At 42.5% G+C, this 23,513-nt stretch overlaps 1 protein-coding gene across 1 annotated transcript in view; it reads left to right on the top strand.

Annotated features, from left to right (window-relative positions):
* Positions 1 to 1,127: 1,127 nt before the first annotated feature.
* The window catches only part of ARHGAP22 (Rho GTPase activating protein 22), a 123,318-nt gene continuing 100,932 nt past the window's right edge, over positions 1,128 to 23,513 (top strand). Inside the window, exons 1-3 of the mRNA XM_066555118.1 lie at positions 1,128 to 1,627; positions 14,962 to 15,161; positions 19,103 to 19,190. Coding sequence (XP_066411215.1) covers positions 1,594 to 1,627; positions 14,962 to 15,161; positions 19,103 to 19,190 — 322 coding nt within the window. The 5' untranslated portion in view covers positions 1,128 to 1,593. The remainder of the gene's footprint in view (positions 1,628 to 14,961; positions 15,162 to 19,102; positions 19,191 to 23,513) is intronic.

Below are 23,513 nucleotides of genomic sequence, written 5' to 3'. Positions count from 1 at the left end.
ACAGGAATTACTAAAAATAAAGAGATAAAAGGAATTCTATTAAATAGTTAGTCAGAAAGGCAGGCGTGTAAAAAGCCTCTCTGCTGATGTTCTTCCTGCTTATCCACAGTATCAGGGTGCTTGCTAAGTTTGCTGGCCAAGGGACCATCAGCTATTCTTCACTGTGCTGAAACCCAGCTAAAACAGATTAGTGGAGAGATAGCGGCAGGAGGCTGTGCGTTCAGAACTGAGACAGCAGTTCAGATCCGTCTTCTGTCCTTCCTTACAGGTGTGTAAGTTTGAGTTCATGCCACTGTGACCTCAAAGATTTACCAACACTTATACGCTGCTGGTTTTACCAGCAGCTAAAGGTCCAAAATATCTTAGCTATTGCTGTAGTTGCACATTGAGAAGCACAACCCCTGTAAAGAGCCAGAGAACCTCTTCCAGTACTGGAGATATGACTTGATAGCCAGCATTCAATATTCAAAATATGATAGATCTTGGAAGAGGAGAAAGCTGCCAATCTCAGATGCTTTTTGTCAGTATAACTCAGCAATACAGGGTGTTACTCCAATATCCAAAATATGATAGATCTTGGAAGAGGAGAAAACTGCTAATCTCAGATGCCTTTTGTCAGGGTGATACTGCAGGGCAGGTACACTGCTAGGGAGGTATTTACCCCTTTTTGGCACTCACAGAAGAAACTGCTGGGTGGATGGAGCTACGAGCAGCCCAGGGTCAGGACATGTCCATTATTCAGATGCAATCATCATCCAATTATCTATTTATATTTTATAGATACTATATAAGAGTTTCTAACTATGTCAATAAACGTTTGTCCTTTCCTCCTCTTCATTACTGGCTGCACAACTACAGACTTGCCTCCCTCCTTGGGAGGGGTGAGCTTAGCAAACAGTACAATTAAAAATGATGGGTGCTAAAATGTCATGTAATGTAAAACGTAATCAGGACATTCCCTTGTGCCCATCCTGCGAGTCTGCCAGCGCAGGCGAGAGATACTTGTCTCTCTGGCAGAGAGCAGCGGGTCGTTTCTCGCTCGGCTCCCCGTCTCTCACCGGGATGCCTCGCCGGGAGGGATGCCGGGCTCAGCAGGTGGCCTAGCACGCCGCCGCCCTCAGGACCAGCGCTCTCGGTATTTCTTCCAGCGCAGAAGAAACCCCGCTGAATCAGGCTCAGCTCCCGATGCGAGCCTTGCCGAGCCGAAGCATCTGTTGAGCGCAGGGCGCGGAGGCAGGCGCAGCCCGGCCGCGGGGCTGAGCGCGGCTCGCTGGAAGCGGCGGCACATTGATCACCCTGATCACATTGATCGCATTGATCACACGGCCGCGCGGCCAATTAGCGCCAGCAGCCGGGGCCAGCCCTCGTGTCTGCGCGCTGCCCATCTATCGGCACTAATTACCGAGACACTTCATGCCTACTTTGGATGGGAATTAATTCGAGGCCGGATAAATAATGCATTAGGGTTTATCCAGCCCCGCGTGAAGCGTCGCCCCCGAGGCAGGGCTGGAGCGGCGGCAGCGGCGGCGGGGGATGCGCGGGGCGGCGGCCGGGGCCGGGCGCTGAGGCTGCGGGCAGCGCCCAGCCGGGAGCATGCTGAGCCCCAAGATCAGGCAGGCCAGGAGAGGTGAGTGTGCGACCCCTGCGCCCCGCGGGGTGGGGACGGAGACCGGCTGCTGGCACGGGGAAACTTCGCGGCGGTGGCGGAGGAGAGCCCTGGCGCTGCCCGCGGAGTGCACCCACCCCGGCTGCGGGGGCTGCTGCCCCGCTGGCCGAAGCCAGCCCTGGGGAGGAGTGACTGATCGGGGAGAATGAAGCCTAGGAGGAGGAGACCTGTGCTGGTGCTCACCGGCATGGTCTGCAATGTCTGGGCTAAACAGCATCGTTAATTAAAAAAAATAAATAGTACTCTGTCCTGGGACTCGACATAGCCTTTTCATCCCCTTACTGGCTGCTAATGCTGTGTTTCTAATGCTGAGTTCATGATAACGGCTGGAGACAGGTGTGTCTAGTTTACCTGCAGCATCTTGGGGAAGCAGTTTGCTGTAGCACATTATCTTTGCAGGGCTGGATGCAGGAGGTGGAGATACTCATTCTGTGGGCAAAACAAAAGGAAGAAGGAAAACCTGCCCTGGGTTTGCAACAGATGCTTTGAGCAGTCATTCGGAGCTGTGAGGTGTAGTGTGCCATGTTTGTAAAGCAGAGAGCTGGGGCTGGGCACAGCCGTTGTCTCCATGTCAGGTCACCTGGAAGAGATGCGCTGGCAGGGGATGCATTCTGTGATCTTCAGGAGCAGCACCAGCTACTCGTTTGACATGGCATTTGGAAATCATCATTGCCACTCACAAACTAATGACAGTGTCAGAGGGATCTCTTCCTGCCCACTGGAAACAGATTAGAGTAATATCATTTAGGAGCTAAAGCAAACACATTCAGAAGAGTATGTAAAGATTAGGGTTTTCTTCAGCCATGCCAGTATTGTCAAATAGAAAAGATATCACTGGTTCTAGCTACTGTGATTTCTGCACAGGTACTTTCAGCCAAATGTCACTGCATCATGTATTGAAAGCCCTATTACGTGATGAACGGTCCTTAAAATACCGACAGCCCATTAAATAGCTGTTAGCATCTTGGAAAGAAGCTTCCTGCCATCTGGAGGTGTCAGGATCAGATATGTACTGCTGCACCCACAGTAAAGTCATAAGTACTTATTTTTCAGTTACACAGGGTTGTAGAAGTTCAGCAAGTCTTTTGTAGATGCTGTCTTTGCCATCCCCCTTCTAAGGGAGTCTTTTAATGTATGTTTTATCCGGCATTCCTGGTAGCCATTATAGCTCTGATGAGACAAGCTAGGTAATGCTGCTAAGGTTGTACAGGAAGGCTGTGTCATGCCTGCCATTCTTCCACTCTCTTCAAATCACCTGGAAGAGACTAATTTGTGTATTAATATATATTGAAGTCTAGTTATGGGACAGACATTCTAGATCCCTAGGGCCTCCTGATACTCAGGGGACAAACTATAGTGTACCTTTGTGATTCAATTTCAATTTATAGCAGTATGTGTCATTCTCTCTGTGTTTGTTCTGATTGGTTCATTACCTGTGCATAGGTAAGTTTATTTCTGAATGAATTTAGAACTCATGAAAAGAGCTGGGATTCTGGAAAGTTTCTTACTTTTGCAATGCTGTAGCAAAGCACTGGTAACCTCTTGCAAAACTTACCAAGTAGGACCTAATCCTGCAAGGTTCTTCTCTAGCTCTTGTTCACAGGAACTGTAAACAGGTCATGATGGAGATGATGAATGGTTCTTTAAGGTAAGTGTCCCACCTTGCAAGACTGAGCTAAATAGGAAATGGCAGTTCATGCTCCCTGGAGTCTCAGCTGGGATTGCTAAAGAGGATTCAGGTGATAAACAGTGGAAAAACAAAGTATTCAGAAGCCTGGGAGAATATTCTGCATACAGTGAACATCAACAAGGGCAGCTGATCTGCTGCAAGCTGCTGCTTGAGTTTGGCTGACTTTTCAGATTTGTGGCTGTCAGCTCTGCCATTGGGACTTAGTTGTGGAAGGGAAGCAATGTGACTTCTGTGAACAGACAGATTGAAGAGAAGGGACAAGGAGGGATATCCTGAATATCTGTCACACTTGAGTGTGGCAGAAGGCAGCAATGTGGCTGAAGCCAGAGATGTTCCTGTATTTGCAGAGTTCTTGAGGTTCAAACCCCAATATGTGTGTTTGGCTAGCTAGCTCTTTGCTTCAGGCTCCCCACATTTGTGCAAACAGGAATGCTTCATGAATTTCTTTTTTATTTCCAATTCTGTAGTGAGAATGTGCCTTTAAACATGGAGTTGTGATGTCTGATGCTGTCATTTTTGTTTGACTTGTAGATTGTCCTTAAGAAAGCTCCTGGGTTTAAAGACATTCAAGCTTTTGAAAATGCCTGCTCTGGACTTGAGCCTGACACCCAGGGTGTAGTTCCTAATGTCTGTGAAAGGCACAGTAGAGAACAAAGATAATTTGCCTTACTAAAAGTAACTATCATGTATAAGGCAGTCCTTGCTGTTCCACCAGCAGTCTCATATCTGTAACTCTGAAATGTGCATTCAGAGGTACATGTTCTTTCCATAAGATCTAGGAAGGTGTAAATCTCACAGATGGAAATTCTTAATGTGAATAAATGGGCCTTCTGGGAAGTCATTCATTCTGGCTGGGCCTGAATGGATTTTGCATTATTTTTTCATCTGTAGGGGTTCATGTACAGCAATTGGTGGAGTCCAGGATCCCAAAATAAGTAGCTGCAATGGAAAACATCTATTTTCACTTTCTTCTTATGTGATAGGGTAGAAAAATATAGCCTTGCAGAGTGGAGGCAAGAGGACTTTCTGTATAGATTAGAGAGAAGGCAGTGTTCAGACTACATCCTTCAGTCTCAATGGATGCATTTTTGTTTAATTGTTTTTAAGAGATTAAAAAAAAAGCATTTGATCCTTGGCTTGAAAAGTCCCAAAAAGGTTGCCAGCCCAGTTGCATTTAAATGTGCTAGAAAATGGCAGTTGGACTGGCTACAGGCTTATGCATTTGTATTTTGAGTGATGTGATTGCCCTCTATAGAAAGAGAGTTAGCCTGCTGCCATCATATATAATTTACAGTATTCCTGTCTTCAGCACAATGTGTCTCAGTTGTAGAGGCACTAAGAATAACCCTTCTCCCCTTAATAGGGCTTTGTACTTTTGGGTGACACTATGACCTATTATTTCTGTTTGTGACATGCTCATACATATGTTACAAATTTTCCTTACAGTCATAATAATAAAACTTTTTGTGTGTGTTTTAATTAAAACTTAGAGGCTGGAAAAAGTGATGGGAGACATTGTGGTTAGTTAGGCTGGTGCAAAACATACTGATACCCTTCATATGCCTGTAGTGGAACAGTTATTTCCCTCCTGGTGTGTGAGGAGCCATCCTTTCACCAGTCAGAGAAAGATGATGGAAAAGGGAGCTCTTATGTGTCCAGTGTCCCTCACCAAATGCCAGCCTTGCACCTGCAGCCCCAGCTCTGCCCAGGGCAGCACTGGTGCCTACACAGCCCCAGGTCAGCTCTGGTTAGAGGGGCTGGAGCTGTGCACAGCAACCCCAGAGCACGTGGGAGCCCAGCGCCTTGGCACCTCCAGCCTACCAGGCAAAGGGGAACACCCAGTTTCCTACTCCTGGAACCAAGGTAAACAGCCCTGGAGCTGTGAACTCCTCCAAACACTTCCTTCAGCCCTGAGAGCCCACCAACATTGCTGGGAGCACAGGAGGCCCCGGGTGGGAGCAATCAGAGTGGCTGGTGCAGCTGGCACAGAGGAGCCACCATTAAGGAGCAGCCCACCTGCGAGGGGGCGGTTCACTGCCCCACATCCTTACAGGGTGAGTCTGTAAGGCAGGAGAGGCAGTTTGGGAGCTCTCCTCTGGAAAGGTATGTGGGTAAAAGGCAAGGATGAGGTTTTGGTAAGTATAATTAGGTTTGTATCTCAGTTTGGTGGAGGAAGATATCTCTGAGATGGTAGGGAGCAGGAGATGGTTGTAGGGCTGCCTGCAGCATGAGCCTGGGTTTTGTCATGTTGCTTTGGAGGAGCTTGAGATGAAACTGCTGAGTTTAACTTAAAAACCTAAGGCAGGAGTACAGGGGCTGTGGGGGGAGTCATTGGTTCAGTATTGGATTAAGTGCCCTGAAGGCAGCGGGAAGAAATAGGACCAGACTAAGGGGTAAAGAAGGGGACAAGTAAACTACAAGAGTTCCTTCTCACTGTGTGCAGCCCTAGGGAGGTGAATGAAGCATGGAGCTACTTTTGTTCTGTGGTACAGGCTCTTAGCACGGCGCTGCTCTGGTGCAGGGGTGTGTGGCAATGACCTGTGTTATAAGGTCTGGGCTCTAATTGGTTTTTTTGTCTCTGTTCTGATTCAGTGGCTGTGTGCATATAGAGACGGGGTCAAGAAAGTGATGTTTGTGGGATTCCTCCAGAGACAGGTTCATGTTCTCACCTTTACTTGGTGGCATGTCCCATGAAGGAGGACATGAGTTGTTCAAAGGTGTAATCCTCTCATCTTTGTACAGATACCCCTCTCCAATTGGATTCATGGTGTGTGCTGGAGTAATTGCTGCTCTTGGCAATAGCAGCTTTCTATCCCTGCCTGAAGGCTCAGGCAGGCAGTCATTCTCCTTAGAAAAAGCCCTGAAAAGTTTGCAGGCAGGCACCAGCTTATTAAGCACAGGCAATCTGAATTTGAAATAATGAACCATAGCTTCACCTCCTGGGGAGGGAAAGGAGCATTGAGAAAGAGCAGTAATTCAGCTCTAAGGGCAGCTGGACTACTGGGGAGAGCATTTGTGGGGAGGGAATTAAATATTAAAAAATCACAAAGTCATAGGCTCTCTTATTACTAATAGAACATCACTGAGGGAGTACAGGGTGAAACTGTCAGTCTGTGTGTAAATAGCACAGTGGAAGGGCTACAAATGCAAGCACCCTTCTCCTGAGAGGACAGTCACCTGCACTTTTAGCACCTGCATAAATGTATTACTCTTCATTGTAAGATTAGTATCAGAATTACTTTTTTTCCTTGCTGGCTTTCCCCTTACATTTATGGTAAATGATAGGCAAGCACAGCAGCATAAACAACCTCATTTGTTTCCTTCAGCTCCCTGCAATATGGGCAGGGGTAGTTCAATGTAAGGCTCACTGGTGGGAAAGAGAAACTCCTTCATGAGGCTGCAGTGTGAGCTCTCTGCTGAGCTGGAAGAGGAAAGGATCTGTGCCCAGACTCTGCCCAGGCCTGCACATATTTAAGTACTTAAAACTAACATGAGGGAGGGAGGGTCCTGCTGACAGTCTTTCTAACAGGTATTCCTTCCACAGAGCTTTTCTGTGCATCCTTTGTGCCCAATGACTTGTAAATAAGCATTTATGAAGATCTCTAAAGAGAGATACTAGTTTTTTGCTGTGGTTGAAAGAAGGTACTTGTAATATCCTTCCTCTTAAAAGCAGGTGTTAGGAATTGTTATGTTCACTGTCATCCTGTGAACTGGTATTTGAGTTAAAACAACCTGTGGTATAAGAAATAAAAGGTAAAGAAGCTGCATATGTTGTTTCTAAAATGAGAACTGATTCTGTTGCATGGGAAGGGATTGGGTTGCTCATGATCTCTTTGGAAGAACTGTAGACACAGGGTTACTACTGACTCCTTTGCAGAGCTCCAGTTTAGGAGGAGCCACCTTTGCTTTATTAACCAGTGATGTCACAAGTACTTGTGGCTTAATGATCTGAGTACTTAGATTCAGAGTATGAATTAATGCAGGAGTAAGAATTCCTATATTTCTTCTGCCCTTGTACCCCAGATCAACCCTGGTAGTGCAGCAGGTCACTTTCTCAGCTGTTGCACACAGTAGGAAGCAGGATTTGTTTGCACATTAAAAACAGGTACAACAGTGTTGAAATAAGGCACACTGAGCTCTTGGTTATGCCCTAAAAATCAGGGAAGGAATGATGACCCTCCTGATCTTTGGATGACTGAAAGAAAAGAAATACAATGTTGTGGCTGAATTCAGGGAAGTTTATTGCTGAAAGTGGCTGGGTTCTGGTATCATTTCCATCTTATGGCAAGTTGTTGGTAAAAGGTCTTGAGAGAGTTTACTCTAGATTCTATTTTTTCAGTCCAGAATAATTTTGGAAAATTATATCCACTGGAGTGGGGTGGAAAAATTTCTTTGGTGCTCATAACATCATTTTTTAGGAACCATTGATGCTGGCAGCCACTGTCTGAGGAATATGGCCCATGTGCCTGGCATGGCACAGACAGTATTTAACAAAAGCACGTGGGTGACCAGAGTGCCTCTGAGGAGCCTGAGTTTTCACACTGCAATGGGCCTATGCCTATGCTGCATCTGTAGTGCTGCAGAGCTACAATTTTGATCAGGACTCCACAGTATTTGGTGCTGTACAAACTCAGGCCACAGTCCCAGCTCCAAACTGAATGTTTTTGTAGTCAGCATTTTTTTGTTTGTTCCTTAATCTACTGTGACTGGGAAGATTATTAAAAATTAATAGCCATAGACATTGGGAGGATTACAAGGGGTTGTTTCTGATTGCAGAGGGAATTCAAGGTATTTATTCAGCCTTCCTTCTCTGACCTGATTTGACTCACTAAAACACCAGGAAGAAAAAATATCTTGGAACTTTCTACCATTCCAGTGCACAACTTTTCTTATAAAAAGGTCTCACCTTGTCAGTGTAGGAATGTAAGCTGTGTGTATTGGCAGATGGAAAGAGCAGAATGGAAGAAGGAAGAAAGGAGTAAGACTTTTTTCTTCTGGCAGGGGTGAGCTGTAGCTCAGTGTGGTTGTCAGTGGGGTTACAAGAGCTGTGCCAGCAGCAGAGATGCCTTCAGCAGTGTGGGATATGGAGATTTCTTGTCAGGTATGCAGCTCTAACCAACCAGATAGAGAACATATACAGCTTCCTAGAGATTGTGCCAGGGTTCAGTGGGAGGGGAGAGCTGGTGCTTGGGTGTGCTGCATAACGTTGTAGTCGTAGTGTCTAACAGGTGCCATGTGCTTTAAAGCAACACATCCAATAGCTGTGACCTAAGTGCTGCTCTGTCCCTTGAACAGTCTGCAGTGGATCCAAGCAGGAGATCTCAGAGGATAGTGCAGATAAAGGGACTTTAAAATACAGTCTTTTGCTGGGAGCAGCTTCTGTACTTGTTCATGTATCATCAAAATGGCCTGTAAGTCTGGTTTTGCAATAAGAAAGGATGTGGGTTATTTCACTTTACTAGATTGTAAATTGTTAGGTCAATCTGTTTTAGCAGAAAGAATTAAGTCATTATCCTTTCATCTTGGGACTTATCCATGATCTAATGCTAATGGTTTGAAAAGACTGGCATGGCTATGTGGATCTGCAGGGCAGTTTCAAGAACAGCTGGTGGCAGGTTACTACAGTATTTAAGGTTTGTTCATTGACAGGTGTCAAAATCACCACACATTCCTACAACTTGAAGCTGTAACTCCAATTCTCTTGCAAATGCAAGGTTAAACTCAAATGATCATTCTGTGGAGTTGAGACCTGCTGGCCTTCTTGCTGATAGTGATAGTGAAGCTCAGGACTGAAGTTCAGGACTACTTTGTGCAATAGCTGAAAGGTCTCCAGTGTGAAATGTCAACCAACTAAGCAATGCCCCTTTACCTACATGATAGCAATGGATTGCCAAAATCCATTTTCCTTTTCCATCCTTTTCTGGAAGTCCAACATGCCAACAATTTGTAATAATAAAGATGAATATTCTTCAGGAGAAAAGGATTAAATTATCCCAATGGCTATATGTTTTGGGTTAGGTTTTTTGTTTTTTGGGGTTTTTTTTGTATTGTGTGGGGTGGATCGCATTGATTATCAAATATACTTTTGTTTTCCTTGACCAGCAAATACACATAAACACACATACAGCAACACAAACTGATATTTATTAATGTAGGAAAGGTCCTGCATTAATATATATCAGCTTGTGTTGCTGTATGTGTGTTCTCTGATGTGATAAAGACATCACCAGGCTGTTGGCTGAAAGAAAAACAAATCAAGGGAAGGAGTTAAACATAGCATGGCACTTTGCTCCATAAAGTGTTGTGAGGAGACAGGTGCAGCTTTCTTGAGCAGAAGTGATGGAGCACAAGCTGGCTCTTAGGGTAGAGTTTCTGAATGTGGCAATTGTCATCCACATCACAAAATGTGAGCAGCTACATGGCTGTGTAGCACCTTTTTGTTTCTGTAGAGATTGCTACTCTGTCTTGAGGGAGCTAAAAGCTCTTGTCAGTTCCTTATAAGTGATATTCTTCTAATTACCTAAAAATATCTTGTCACTACTTCAAATTTTCTGCCTTTAATTATTCACTTATTGTGTTTCAAGATGCTTAATTCTCAGATTGTACTGAGGAAGTACCTTGGTTTTGTTTGTGCTTACTGACTCTGGTATCTTAGCAATCAAATTCAAACACTAATATGGTTCTGTGATGGACACAGAAAAATCTAAACCAGATATTTTATTGCCTACAGTTCAGTGAAAGGAAATTCAGTATCTGTTTATAGGCATATTACCTGCATTTCCAGTGAATCCTTTTTATAGGGACAAATTTGAATTAAATAAACCAGTGGAGAATATAATTTATAGTATGGGAAGCCACTTCCCTTTGTGGCTAGTACTTTAAATGAAGACTATATTAGAAATAATATGTAGTGTCACAGCGTCATCAGACTGAAGGAACACCAGAGCAAAGTGCCTTTATTGTAGGACAGTTTGTTGGCCAAAATCAATTATAATGACTCTATTGATTTTAGCTAACTGCCTATGAAATTTCAAAAGATTACATCTTTAATTGATATTGAATTGCATTGATTTGATTGATTTCCATGTCTGGTTTAAGTAAGTACTTATGGAGTGCTCAGATCTCTAGTGGTGTTCAGAGCTGCTAGTGGGAGGGGAGAGCAGAAGAGATTGTATAATATTGCCAGGCAGGATTGAACTCAGGAAGGGGGGGATGGTATGGACAGGGAAGGGAAGATGTTGTCTCTATTGTGTGCATGCTCAGGGTGGGAGATAGATGTCATGAGAAAACAGGAATGTGGCTGTTGCTTGGAGGCAGGTCTGAGTTGCAGAGGAACTCTTGTAGTGGTGTGTGGCCCTCTGGATAGGGATTGCTGCCTCTGTAAGGAGTGGCAGTGTGGCTCCATCCAATTTGACCCATCCACTCCTTAGGATAATCTCTGGTTTTGCTTTTAGAGGCATGACAACCAAGTATGGGGTTTTGGAGGGGAGTTTATTTAGTGTAGTCTCAGGCATTTGCACAGTGAGTATGGAGCAGCATTTCACTGCCTTGGCTCATATTCCTCCTCCCATCTTCATGGATATGAGAACTTCCATGTGCCAGTGTCACTTGCAGTTGTAGGAGTGATTTCGAGGTGTGTAATTCTGATTCTTGCCTTACAGAACGATTTGCCCTCCCAGAATGGCCTGACTCGTTAGTGCCACCTGTGGGTCTGCCCTTACCTCGCTGTGCTGCACTTGCCTTGTTTTTGGGGATGGTGTGGTTGTGGTTGGCACTTCAGTACTGCCGTGCTGTGCAAATGAATCCTAACCCTTTTCCCAAGGAGAGTTTGAATCCTTTCTACACTGATTTCTGTTTAGAACTTAGGTGTATGACTAAATCAATAGTCAGCTAATGATAATGTGAAGAATGAAACCAACCTGTGTGGTGTTATTGAAAACACATTACTGGATCAGAACTCCAGAGCATGTAAAGTATTTGCTGAGTTGTGAATCTGATTTATTGATTTGTTTTCTTCCTGTTCTGCTGATTCCATAATTCTGTTAAATAGATAAGCACAAATAATATATTTCTACCATTAAGAATCAGGGGCTTGGTGTACTGCATTAGATTATCAAAGCAGATATTTTGATCCCAGTAACCTGAGATAGCTGCTGCTTAAAAGGCAGGCCGTGCTCATTCTGACCTCTATGCAATTATTGTATTCTGTGAAGCATGCAATATAAGCATCAATGCTGTTAATAGCCATAAATAATTCCTCTTTCTAAAAATTTCTATCTGATCCATGTTGTTGACTTGCAGATGAAGTTGCTAAGTATGTCCCTAATGAAATTAACTATTACAGTCTTGACCAGAAACGAAGGAAATGGAAAGCAAAGACAGCATGAAGAATTAACAATCATAGCAATTGATTGAGACATGGTGCTGCATAAAATAAAATAAGAAAAAGTTCTGCATTCTCCTGAGACTGATCATGAAAGCTCTAATTCTTGACTAAAATAAATAATTACTATGTGAGCTATACAAATAGTATCAAAGGGGGACTGAGGGAACATACAAGGTAACATATTTGGTAATATTTCAAAGCAAGATGTTTGATGTCTTTTGTGAGGTCTGTGTCAATACAGATGGTAGGTTTCCAGTTAAATTAAACTAATTTCTGTTTAGAGTGAGAGATAAAGTAGCAGAAGGTGTATATAACTACATGCAAGTCAGGAAAACTGGAGGCTGATGGGATTTTCATGCTGAAGTCAGAGAGTGCTAAGGTACTTCAATGTGGAGATGACTTAGATGCTTGCTGAAAGATGGATTTTGGTATCACTAGACTAATTGGTTACCTTAATAGCCAAGATGTCCCCTAAGAACCATTATAGTGCCTTTGATAAAAGCAAATTTTTGGGGTATTTATTTTTGTAATGACATAATTTGTAACATGAGTGTGGATTGGAAATCAGACAGTCTAAACCAGATTGCAGTTTGGTCGTAGTTGTAAAATAGGGTTTGGGATGAGACAGAGGGGTTTTATCCAACTCAATTCCTCTGGGCCTCTGCAATAGAGATTTAAACATGAGCAATGAGTTTTCTTACTGAGAAATAGGGTCCTCTGTGCCTGATGGGGAGGGGGCTGGGTGTGCTGGTACCTCTGTCACCATCTCCCAGAGGATGCTGTGCTGCCAGAAAGGTGGATGCTAAAGCCTGAGGATGTTGGCTGTGTGGGGGAAGGTGGTTCTTGATATTTACAGGAATGAAAATACCTGTCTGAGAGAGCTCAGACTACAGTGAGTGAGCTTAGATAATATGCCTGGATACACTAAAGCCTGATTTTAAGTGAACTCTGTATTATTTTTTTCTATTGTTTTGGCACATAAATGTAATCAGAATGAAGGAGTACTGGGTTGGAAGAGTCCAAAAGTTGCTGGTAAATTTTACTAATTTAAGACTAATGCTGTATATTAGCTCACATTAAATTCAGCAATGTATTTTGGGCATAAACTAAAGGAAGACTAATTCTTAAAAAGCTATGATGCTGCGGCAGCTCTTCTTACAAAATTTTAACTTTTAAATTAATTTTGAAGTGAAACTAAAAACAAACAAAAAAAATTCTTACAGCACTAAATACTTATAATTTGAAAACTAATTTCTCTTGATTGAGCCACAAGGCAAAACCTGTTCTTTACAGTTTTGTGGAGAGCAGCAGGATTTACCTTAGCAGTTTAGAGAAAAGGGAAAAAAAATCCATACTGCCTGTCAGTCAGGGCTTTCATCAAGTCTGAAATTTAACAAAGTGATGCATCTTGTGTCTATAAATCTGGAAGGGTTATGGGGTCAGTATAAGTGCCTGCTGGATGGCTATAGGAGAGGTGAGTGGATCCTTAAGACAGAGAGGAAGGAGAAAATGAGGATTGTATCACAGAGACTTTTTGATAATGGGAGGGTGTGATACCATTCAGGTCTGCCCTCTGCTGATGGAAGTGTTTAGTGTGTAGATGTGCTGGTTTAGAGCTCTTTATAAAGCACAACATGATGACCTGACAGCCAGGTCATGAGGAAGGTCAAAGCAGATTTTATCACAGACACCAATGTGATTTTCCTCTCTGGATTACACTGAGGAGGCTCTTTAAAGATTTGACCTAAGTCCCTTATCTGCCTCTCCTTATTTTGCAATTTGCTTCATGGAAGTGAAGAAATAGGATCAATTCTAATGTTGCAAATGTGATTTAAAAAAAAAATAAATAAATTATTCCCCAAACCCTGCAACATCCTCATTATTTTTCTTTGGTGAATACTGACAATTTCATCACTGTGGTGAGGCACCAGGAGCAGAACCCAATCACATGGTAACATCAAGGCCATGGTTAGTTCTCTGAACACAAAAGAGGCAAAATTAGACAGTACTCTGAGAGGCAGAGGCTTGCTTTGCCCTTTCTTGTGGTGGTTTGAATTAGCTGTAGTGTATCAGGGGTACCTGGATAAGAAGCTTGCCTGGTTTTTAGCTGTAGCAGCTCACAGTGTTAATGTGAGATATCAGTGATGCAGATTTACTGGTGCTGGCCTGTAAACTCATGCCTTGTTCCAAGTGGGCAGTTATAAATTGTGCTTTAAGTTAGCTGAATGCAGAAAATGGGAAGGGGCTGGATCATATTAGCCCTAATGAAGGAAAAATGGCATGAAATATTAAATAACTATTATTAAAAGATACTTCATAAATCCAAAGGAGGTAGCGGTGGAAAAGACCTATGAGGACACCTAACCTACCTATTCTGGAGGACTGGCTTGCTGCCTGCAATATGGAATCATGGTCTGCTACTCCAGACTAGTTCTGAATGCCCCAAGCTTTAGTATTCTTACTAAGAGAGGAGGAAAGAAAGGGTCATAGACTTTTTTTCTATTTCTTAAACTTTTCCTCACTTGTTTTCTGTTTCTGAAACCCTTCCTCAGATTTACATGTTGGTTTTTTCCTCTATTCTGTCTTTTTATTTTTTAATTTTGTTTTTCTGCTTCAGTGTCAGAATGCCCTGAAGAGAGAGATGATTTCAATAATTCTGGCTGTGTTCTCTCTATGTCTTTTGTATGGATCACAGTCACTACTTTGATTGACAATTCTCTTTTTAAATTTTCCTCAGTTTTTAATTTTTTTCTCTCCTATGGCAGCTGGGTTCCCTGGCTAATCCCGCCCAGACTGGTAGTGTCTGGAGTGAGAATATTTTTTTATGTTCGCTTCTTCTCTTTGTGCCCCCTCACCATACATCTGCAAATCCTCATCAGGCAAGTATCCTGTTAGGAGAGAGCAATATCATTATTCCCATGTAGAGCTGGGAGGCAGTGATGATTTTTGCCACAAAGAATGGTTGTATGAGCAGTGGAACCTCAGTGGAGGTGTTATGTCTCCTTAGACACTCTGGAGTGAGAAGTGCCAAAAAAGGTGATGTTTGTCCTGTGTTTAACTGTCATGAATTTGAATGTACACCCTGAAACACAAGTACCTGTTGAAGAAGGAAACATGTCTGTCCATATCTGAGGAGGAAGTGTGGAACAGTTATTTAGCCTCTCTGAGTGTTCTTGCTATTGTTTCTTTGTTTCACTTACTCTGTAATTGCCTTTTCAGCCCGGTCAAGGAGTCTGGTGATGGGTGAACAGATTGGGCCTCCCTCCAGACCATCTTCCCCAAACCCTCAGGAACGTGTGCTGAAGTGTGGCTGGCTAAAGAAACAGAGGAGCATCATGAAGAACTGGCAGCAGCGCTGGTTTGTGCTGCGTGGGGATCAGCTCTTCTATTACAAGGATGAAGAGGAAACGAAACCTCAGGTATGACTAGAGAGCTGCAGGAGCTATGGTTGTGACTCCTGTGTGATCACAGCTGTGCTTGGATTGACAGCTCATTTCAGATGTTTTCTGTCCTCACCAAAGCCATTCACACTTAAGGAGGCTCAAAGGCATGAGATGTTGCAGGGAGGCTTTTCTACTACCAGACAAGTGGTGGAGCTTGGGAAAAGGTTAGAAGGTGCTTACTTACCCACTAGGGCATGCTGACCTCTGGATCTTAGTATAGTCAGCTGTGAGACTGGAGTTTGACAAGAAGAGCTATGGAGTTGCAGATTACTGAGGCAGGAGTGATTAACCTTCTTGCTCAGCTGGGACTTGTTATCTCCCAGCTAATCCTTGTTAGCCATGAGGTGAAACAGCTGCTTAGAGCTGGCTTGTGTGTGTGGAGTGTGTAGGTTTGGCTACATGCTGAGAATGGGCTGTAATAATGTGTTTTAGTGGGGAGGAGGGAGTGGGTGCTGTGCTATGGGCTAAAGTTTGCAGAGGAGACAAAGAATTTCTTATTCATGTTTTTCTAAGGCCTGAAAAATTCTCTCAGAGCATTTGAGCTAAGGTCTTTCCTGTTGCTGTAGTAGATTATGCATCATAATTCACGTAGTCATTGTTTTGACTGTCAGGCCTTTAACCAGAGTCATTGAACAGAGGGAACATAATTTAATGAGCCAGACAATGTCCCTGTGCTGCTGGCTCCTGACGAGTCAGTACAGGCATTACAGAGTGACAGTCAGCCTGTGTAATATCATCACCATCCACACACTCATTAGAGACAATTATTAAACTGCTTGATGCAGCTGCCTGCTTGACTGTCACACATAAATTTCATTGTAGAGTGAGAATGGAAATTAATATTCCCCTGTGGGTCTGACATAAATACGGTAGATGAATGAGGATGTTGACTGCATCTTATATCTTGTACTCTCCTGATCAGGGATTTGGTCCATAATTATGGAAAGTCTGCTGTGTAAGGGCTAGAGAGATTTGAACTTGATGATGTAAGTTGATTACTCAGGAGGCTTCCAGCAACAGATGGATTTTGCACTTTCAAACCAGGCACCTTATCTTCCATATGCAATGCATGTGGGAGAGCTGGGCACTTCTGAACCGTGTCAGTGAACATGCTGAGGAAGAAATGGCCTCAGGCAGTCAGGTTGTAAAGGGTCTCTTTAACCCTGGCTCTTTTTGGGCACAGGGTTACATTTATCACCGTGGGAAGATATTTTGTACAGGATGATACAGGACTATGTTCTGACTATTCTTGTAAGAGTTGCAAATTAGGATTTGCATCTGACTCCAGCCAGGACTGTATGTATCCCATAGGTGAGATGTACTTGTGGGACTCAGAGACAGCTGTGGCTTGGGATTCTCTAGAATGAAGGGGCAATGGCACAGGTGTGCCCATGCACCTTAGGAAGACAGCTGAGACCCTTTGTTGTAGGGAGATTTTTTTATAGGCTTTGAAGATATTTTCTCCAGTTGTTATTGATATTAATCCCTAATTTTCTTCAGCCCTAAAGGTACTCATGCCTAATTTAAGTATTTTTGGTTTATTTATTAAGTATGGCCTTTAAGCGTGTATGTAAGAACTAAATCAATAGTTTCACTGAAATTCCCATTGATCTTCCCCCTACTTGATTATTTCTACATAGTCTGGAAGAGAGTTGTATTCTTGTTGTTTACCTGATAAAGTCAAATGAGATTTATGACATAATGTTTCAAAAGAGAAACATGAAACAACTTCTTTTTCTTCATGGATGTTGCCTTGCCTATTTTTATGAAAACCTGTTGTTTCAGATTCTTAGAGGAAACTGTAGATACTCTTCCTTTAATAATATTGCTGAAAAGGTGGAATTGTAATCTAATGGCAGGAGAATCACACAGGCTTTCTGGAGTGAAGACGAATTTTTCTGTTGTCTCAATGGTTTGAGTACTGTTGAAGGTACTCAGTTTTTATTTGTGTGCCACATGACAGTTGCAGTTGCACAGCCCACTCCATCAGAGACCAAAGGTTAGAGGGTGGATCTGCAGCCATTGCTTTTCTGCAGAGTTTTCATTTTTTTTGCCCCGTGAGTGCTGGGGAAGAGAGGACTGACCTGCAAAGAGTTTTTGATGCTCCTACTGACTCTGTCAATATGTTTGTGTTTTTAAAGGAGCTTTGGGCTTGTTTCTATTCCCAGGAAAGGAGAGAGCATACATCCCTCCCCAGTTTCCAGGGGAAAAGAAGCCACTGTGCAGCTGATTCATTAACCCTTCCTTCAGTATTGACTTGACATGATGAAAGGCTTTAATGCATCTGCAATGGGCTTGAATTTTGCCCTTTAGAAAGCTGCAGAATTTTCTAGAATGTGTTCTGGACTCTAAAGATGATGTTCTATGCAATACTTTTTGATGCCATTTGGAATTCAGATGCATCTGCACTTTTGTCAAGTTGCCTTTCCTATGTTTTCCTGTTATCGATGGAATGTCTTCAATTTATCTTCTAATTTCAGTGAACCCCAGAGCCAAATTGCAGGGCAACAGGATTGGGAGGTAAGGGTGGTGAAAATAAGTTATTATTTTACCTCAATTTTAAACCTTACAACCATTCTTGAGAAACCACTCAGCATGGACTTTGCTAAGTGCCCTCCTCCACGGTGTCCTTCCACAACCTTACACTGGGTAGGGGACAGGAGCTGAGCCTTGACTCTGTTGAACAAAACATTTGTAGGAGGTTGTATTCCTGAGGAGCAAATCTATGGAAGCTATACTGAATAGTGACAATGCAAAGCAACACATCTGGCTTCACTGTTTATAGAGAAGATTGCAAAGCTCTTATGATGAGTTGTCTTCTGTAAGTTGAAATTCTGGATTGTCTGTCTCATGAGACACTAATTGTATTACTCCATTGTATGTGGATCTGGAAGCTGACAAATAGCATAACTGGAATTTGTTTTGATTACCAATGTTATGATGGTCCAGTGTATCTTGGATTTGGTTGTTGCCAGATCAGTAAACATACATAGCTACATTCTCATCAGCCAGAGATATGTATGAAAAACCCGACTGAAACTTTCTTCATTTTCTGTTCATCAAGAAAAGATGCTTTGGACCCTGTTTGCATTCCAGGGCAGTTCAGTGCAGGAGTGGGAGCTGCTGATTACCTTCTTCATGGCTTAACTCTTGAGAGTCCCAGAGTCTGTCTGATTGTGCATAGGTTCTGAAGAATGTTAGCTGGAAACCCTTTAAAATACCAGAAATTAAATGCTTGTTTCACTCAGGTTACTGGAGAAGAGCTTCTTTCAGTTTTTCCATAGATAAAGAGAATTTTGTTCACTTTGAAGATACTATGTCACCAGCTATGCAGAGTTCCCAAACTGGAATACATTGTGTTAATTATGCTTGGGCTCAAAATGGAAATGAAGCTGAATACTGGCAGCATTTGAACTTGGGAAGTAAAGGGGCTCAGGTTTTTTCTAGGAAAGCTATAGTCTTTGGGATTAAAAAGCAGTCTGTTGTTTTTCAAACCTGAATTATCTGCTCCCTTCAAGTATTTCCCTGGGAACTTCTGTGTACTGAGCATCTCTGGAAAATCAGCCATTTTATTCAAATGCATGCTGCAACCAGAAATTCAAGGGTGTCAGAAGAGTAGGTGTAATGTGAGATTAAACTCTTGCAAGAGGTAATTAGGTATGGAAACCAAGGAGAATCATTTCTGCATGCTCAGTAGTGTTATTCCAGAGGAAACAGCCTTAACCAGCAGTGTCCAGTGTGAGAGAAAGGACAGTGAAGCAGGTGGATGACCAGCTCAAATATTTTCTTGCTCAGAACTGTGGAAAGGTGTAGGGATCAGTAGATGAGTAGGACTTGAGTTTACTATGCATTTTATCATCTTTTCCTTACCCTTTTAGAGGCCTTTTCCTTGTCACTAATGTTTGTGTCCATTACAGGGTTTGATACTACTGCAAGGCAGTCAGGTGAACGAGCTGCCACCTAATCCTGATGAACCAGGGAAACATCTGTTTGAAATTACTCCAGGTATGCCAGCATTTTTTTGTGCTTTCACTATAACATCACATCACTCTCATCAGTTGTCACTAATGGTAATTGAGTTGTATTGATCACTCCTGAATGTTCTGATACACTGGCAAGATTATCCAGTGAGACTGAGAAAGGGGACTTGACTACATGGTGTTCTTTGTTCTGGATATAAGTGCTGCTGTGGTGCCTCATTTTCATTTTACAGTAGTTGAGATGCATCATGATCCTTGACTTTCCGGTTTGGAGAGGCTTTTTTCTTGGAGCATTGTGTGGTCTCTCTATGGATGCATTCTTCTGGTTGTTGCAGGAGAAACAGGCACAGAACTTAAGGAAAAGTGGTATCTGGATGCAATTTCTTTCATGTATACTAATTATTTTGGGAAGTGGGTGGGAGTGCAGACAAAAAGCTTCAAAACACTTTTGGATAAAAGGTTTAAGAAAATAAATGGCCCAGTATGGAAGTGAGGTTGAAATTTTTTCAGGTAGAAAATCTAATGATCTGTCACTGTAGTATTAATGTAAAACTTTTGCAGTCATTTTAGGTCCCATATTAATGCTTTCTGGGGACAGAGTTGGTATCTCCAGGATAGATTTAGAATTAAGTTCCCTATTGCAGGAGCAATTTGATTCAGTTCTGATTGTATTTGGGAATATTTGTGTTGTATTTGTGTTCAAACCCTGCACATAGGTTGTCTGCAAAATGAAGATGTTTTCCCCAACTTATGCAGCTAAATCCCATTTGTAGTTAACTTAGTTGCTACATGGATAGTAAATATTGAAAACCACCATGAATAGCCAGTCAATACAGAATGTGATTGACGCAGACGTCACTGCAGAATGTGGCCCGAAGAGTCGCCCAATTTGTTCACAGTACATTTATTCTGTGCTGGTTTTGGCATTAATACCTTTTCTTTTTTTTCCATGTGTTCTGAAATGACCGTGTTCTGCGTGGCTGCCAGCCTGCAGAACACCCACATAGTGAACAGCTCTGAAACAGATGCCAGATAGGAAGGGCAGCACAAATGATCTTGCAGGACCCAGAACTGTATTTCCCATCACTGCCCATCTTTCCCTGTGTTGGATGTATGGCCATGATCGCATTTCTGCCTAATTGTGTTTCATTTATCCCACTATAAGCTAGGACTCTACAGTTTCTATAGCAATGGTAAGATATTTTTTTAAATCTGTCACAGCTAAGTTGGGGATGTTGTGAATACAGGTACATTCAATAGCTCAAGTATAGATTGGGGTTTTACTGTGCTAGTAAGCATCAAAGCTTTAACCAACAAAATTAAATATGGAGTGAAACATTCCTAAAGTGTACCTGTATCTGATACCAGTTTATCTGGCAAAGAGAAGAGGCTGAGATCTGAGAAATGTCCAAAGGGTTCCAAAGTCTGTGGTACCAGTTATCTCCAAAAACCTATTTTGTGATTGTTGGCTAAGGTATTCAACGTCCTTGTTGTGCAACTGTTGCTGTGATCTTGCCACCTTTCCTGTGCTGCAGGCTGTATTAAGCTTGGCTGTGAGAGCTGTTCCCTCAGAGGGCAGGGACTGGAGTAACAGCATGTCCTGTGCTGTAACAGAGCCTGTATTGATTTTCTGCTGAGTAACAAGAACTAATGATGGGCATTGTGTATTATTCATGTTTCATCAAGTTCATTTCTAAGCTGTATAGGGCAGCTGGGAGAAGGGTTAACTAGGGACATGAGAGGCTGCAGAACAGTTCTACAGTCAAACCAGGGTTAGATCTGGTGACAGGACTTCCTGAAATATATTCTCTATATTCCTTTTCAGGGAAACTGTGTAAATTTCTGGACCCTTTTGAATCCATTCATGCTTCCCTTCATCATAGAAGTTCAGAGTGGAATGGTGGGGTCTACAGTCAAACCAGGGTTAGATCTGGTGACAGGACTTCCTGAAATATATTCTCTATATTCCTTTTCGGGGAAACTGTGTAAATTTCTGGACCCTTTTGAATCCATTCATGCTTCCCTTCATCATAGAAGTTCAGAGTGGAATGGTGGGGTAAGCTGTGGGTGTAAGTTGCTCTCATACTCCAGTGCACATTAGCAGGTGGTGGGGGATGTTTTTGTAAAGTTATGAGGGTAGTATGAGGTCAAGTGCAAATGTTGTACCATTTGGGGTAATCATTCCACAGCAGCTGGTATTTATGGATGAAATGATCTGTGTTGTTTGGGAGAGAAGTCCGAATCTGGCAACAAAAAACAGCATCTGCTGTTGCCAGGGGCAACAGAATAACTCAGTGCTGACCTGGGGTTACAGTGCATTTTGGAGTGGTGTAATGCAGCTTGTAAGAAACCACAGGGATTAAGCTCTGAGAAAGTCTTAGGGACTGTTGATGACTTAAGTGCTTCTGAAGTCTCACCTTTTAGGAAACAATGTTTTAATGTCTACCTAGTTTCATTCCCTAGTCTTTGCAGCACTATGAGATGCTCAAGTTCGTTGCAGACAGAATTTCCTGATACAGTAAGGTTTTTAGAATCAAGAAGGGGAATGGTAAAAAGGTTCAGAAGTTAGGAGGTACTCATGGTACACATTTTGATGTCCCTTATCACTGATGATAGCTAGTTCCTGCTTCTTGCCAAGGTGAACAGTGACAGCTCTTAGCTGAGGGTTTCTGTGAGAATGAGAGTGCAGTTTTGTAATGAGTTTAATATTTTCATTGGAAACAGCTGCTGAATGGGTTGATCTTGTTTCTGTATATTTAATCATATCTTTCATTTCAGCTCTCATGACTGAAAAAAAGTTCTAAAACCAGTTGGACTTCAGGTCAATCCAACTAAGGTGGTGAAAACCTGCAGGTTGGCTGCACCTTCAGGTTGTTTTCTGTGCTCCAGTTGAGTTAGCAACAGCCCTCTCTTTGGTGAAGCAGTTCATTCCTTTTCATAGTTGTTACCTTGGTCTTTTTGCAGACTTAGCCAGAGCAAGGGTCACTGGCTATACATGATTTACATGTCAAAGGTTATTTTCAAGACTTTAGAAGTCAGTTCTCTATGGTGTGCTCTTTCAGTTAGTTATAAAGACTGAATTCACCATAGGCAACTTGCCCTTACAAAAGGAACTTGCATGGAATACTGAGTCCTTCAAAGATGGAGTATTGGTTGCATTATGCCAGAAGTTAGACTGGGGCAAAATAAAATGCCTCATGCAGAAACATTGTGCAGGGCTTATGCAGGAGCTACTTCATGGCCTTGGTTGGGCTATGTAACAAGAAGGAAAATCAAGAAAGGCAGAATAAGAAGGTAAGAGTCCTAATTCTTACAGGAACAGTAATTGTTGTCTATTTGTTCTGTAGGGGTCCATTTATGTTGGTGACAGTATCTGACAGAGAAGTTGGAGTGGCAGCTTGTTTGTTTTGTACCAGCAGGTGGAACGGTGCCCACAGAGCAGTCTGATCTGTGGTACACTTCTGCATCCCAGGTGATCAACACCAATTAAGCTATTTTTGTGGCCTTTTAATCTCAGTTCCTGTTGAGATGCTGTGTAATTAAAATACCAGGAGGAGAAATTAGAAATTCATACATTGAAAATCATTCCGTGTTCTCTATTATTCAATGCAAATTGCAATTCCAATTAACAGCAGGATCCTGAGTTTGCCATTGGTAATTAAGTTTTCTCCTGAAGTCTACAGCTGAAAACTGACTGTGCATATCTAAATATGCAATGATGTTGATATTTGAGAGGTATATTTAGATTCCTGTGATTTGGCATCCACCATATTGACTGGGGAAATGGCAGCAAAATAAAGTAAGTTTAAGACAGAGTAGTTGCAGCAGTGAATTCTGGAAACACTTAGCAAGAGAGAGCTGTGGATGTTACCATGTCCATGGCATTGCATTGGCCTGGACAAGAAGATTGGTGGTGTTGGTTTTGCAGGGGAGGGCCCTGTCACATCTGTGTTTATTACTTGTAGATGTCCAGAGCATAGCTGAGAGCATGCAGTTATAAGTCATTAAAAAACCTAAATGTCTCGTGGAACATAAGATAGACTTTTCCATTTATTGAGGGGTGAGAAACAATAAATGTCTTTTCTAAATTGCCTTTCCAAAGGAGTGCCTAGAATGATAAAATTGTATGCTTTCTTTGCAGTCATAGTCTGGAAACAGTTTTTTGTGTTATTACATTTTTTCTTGGGTTGAGACCTTTAAGGTAATAACGTTTTTTACACTCAGATGATGATGAGTACATCTCCTTACCTTTTCCCAGCTGCAGTGTCTTTTTATGCTCAAGAGCAGTTTGAGTTTCCTTGGAAGTGTGTATGCTGAAGTTCTGTGCCTGGGGAGTGCCGGTGCGTTG

Source organism: Molothrus aeneus, chromosome 8 (assembly GCF_037042795.1).
Source record: "Molothrus aeneus isolate 106 chromosome 8, BPBGC_Maene_1.0, whole genome shotgun sequence".
Classification (NCBI taxonomy): Eukaryota; Metazoa; Chordata; class Aves; order Passeriformes; family Icteridae; genus Molothrus; species Molothrus aeneus.
The sequence above is the reverse complement of the archived record's forward strand: the minus strand, read 5'-3'. Positions and strand labels throughout refer to the sequence as shown.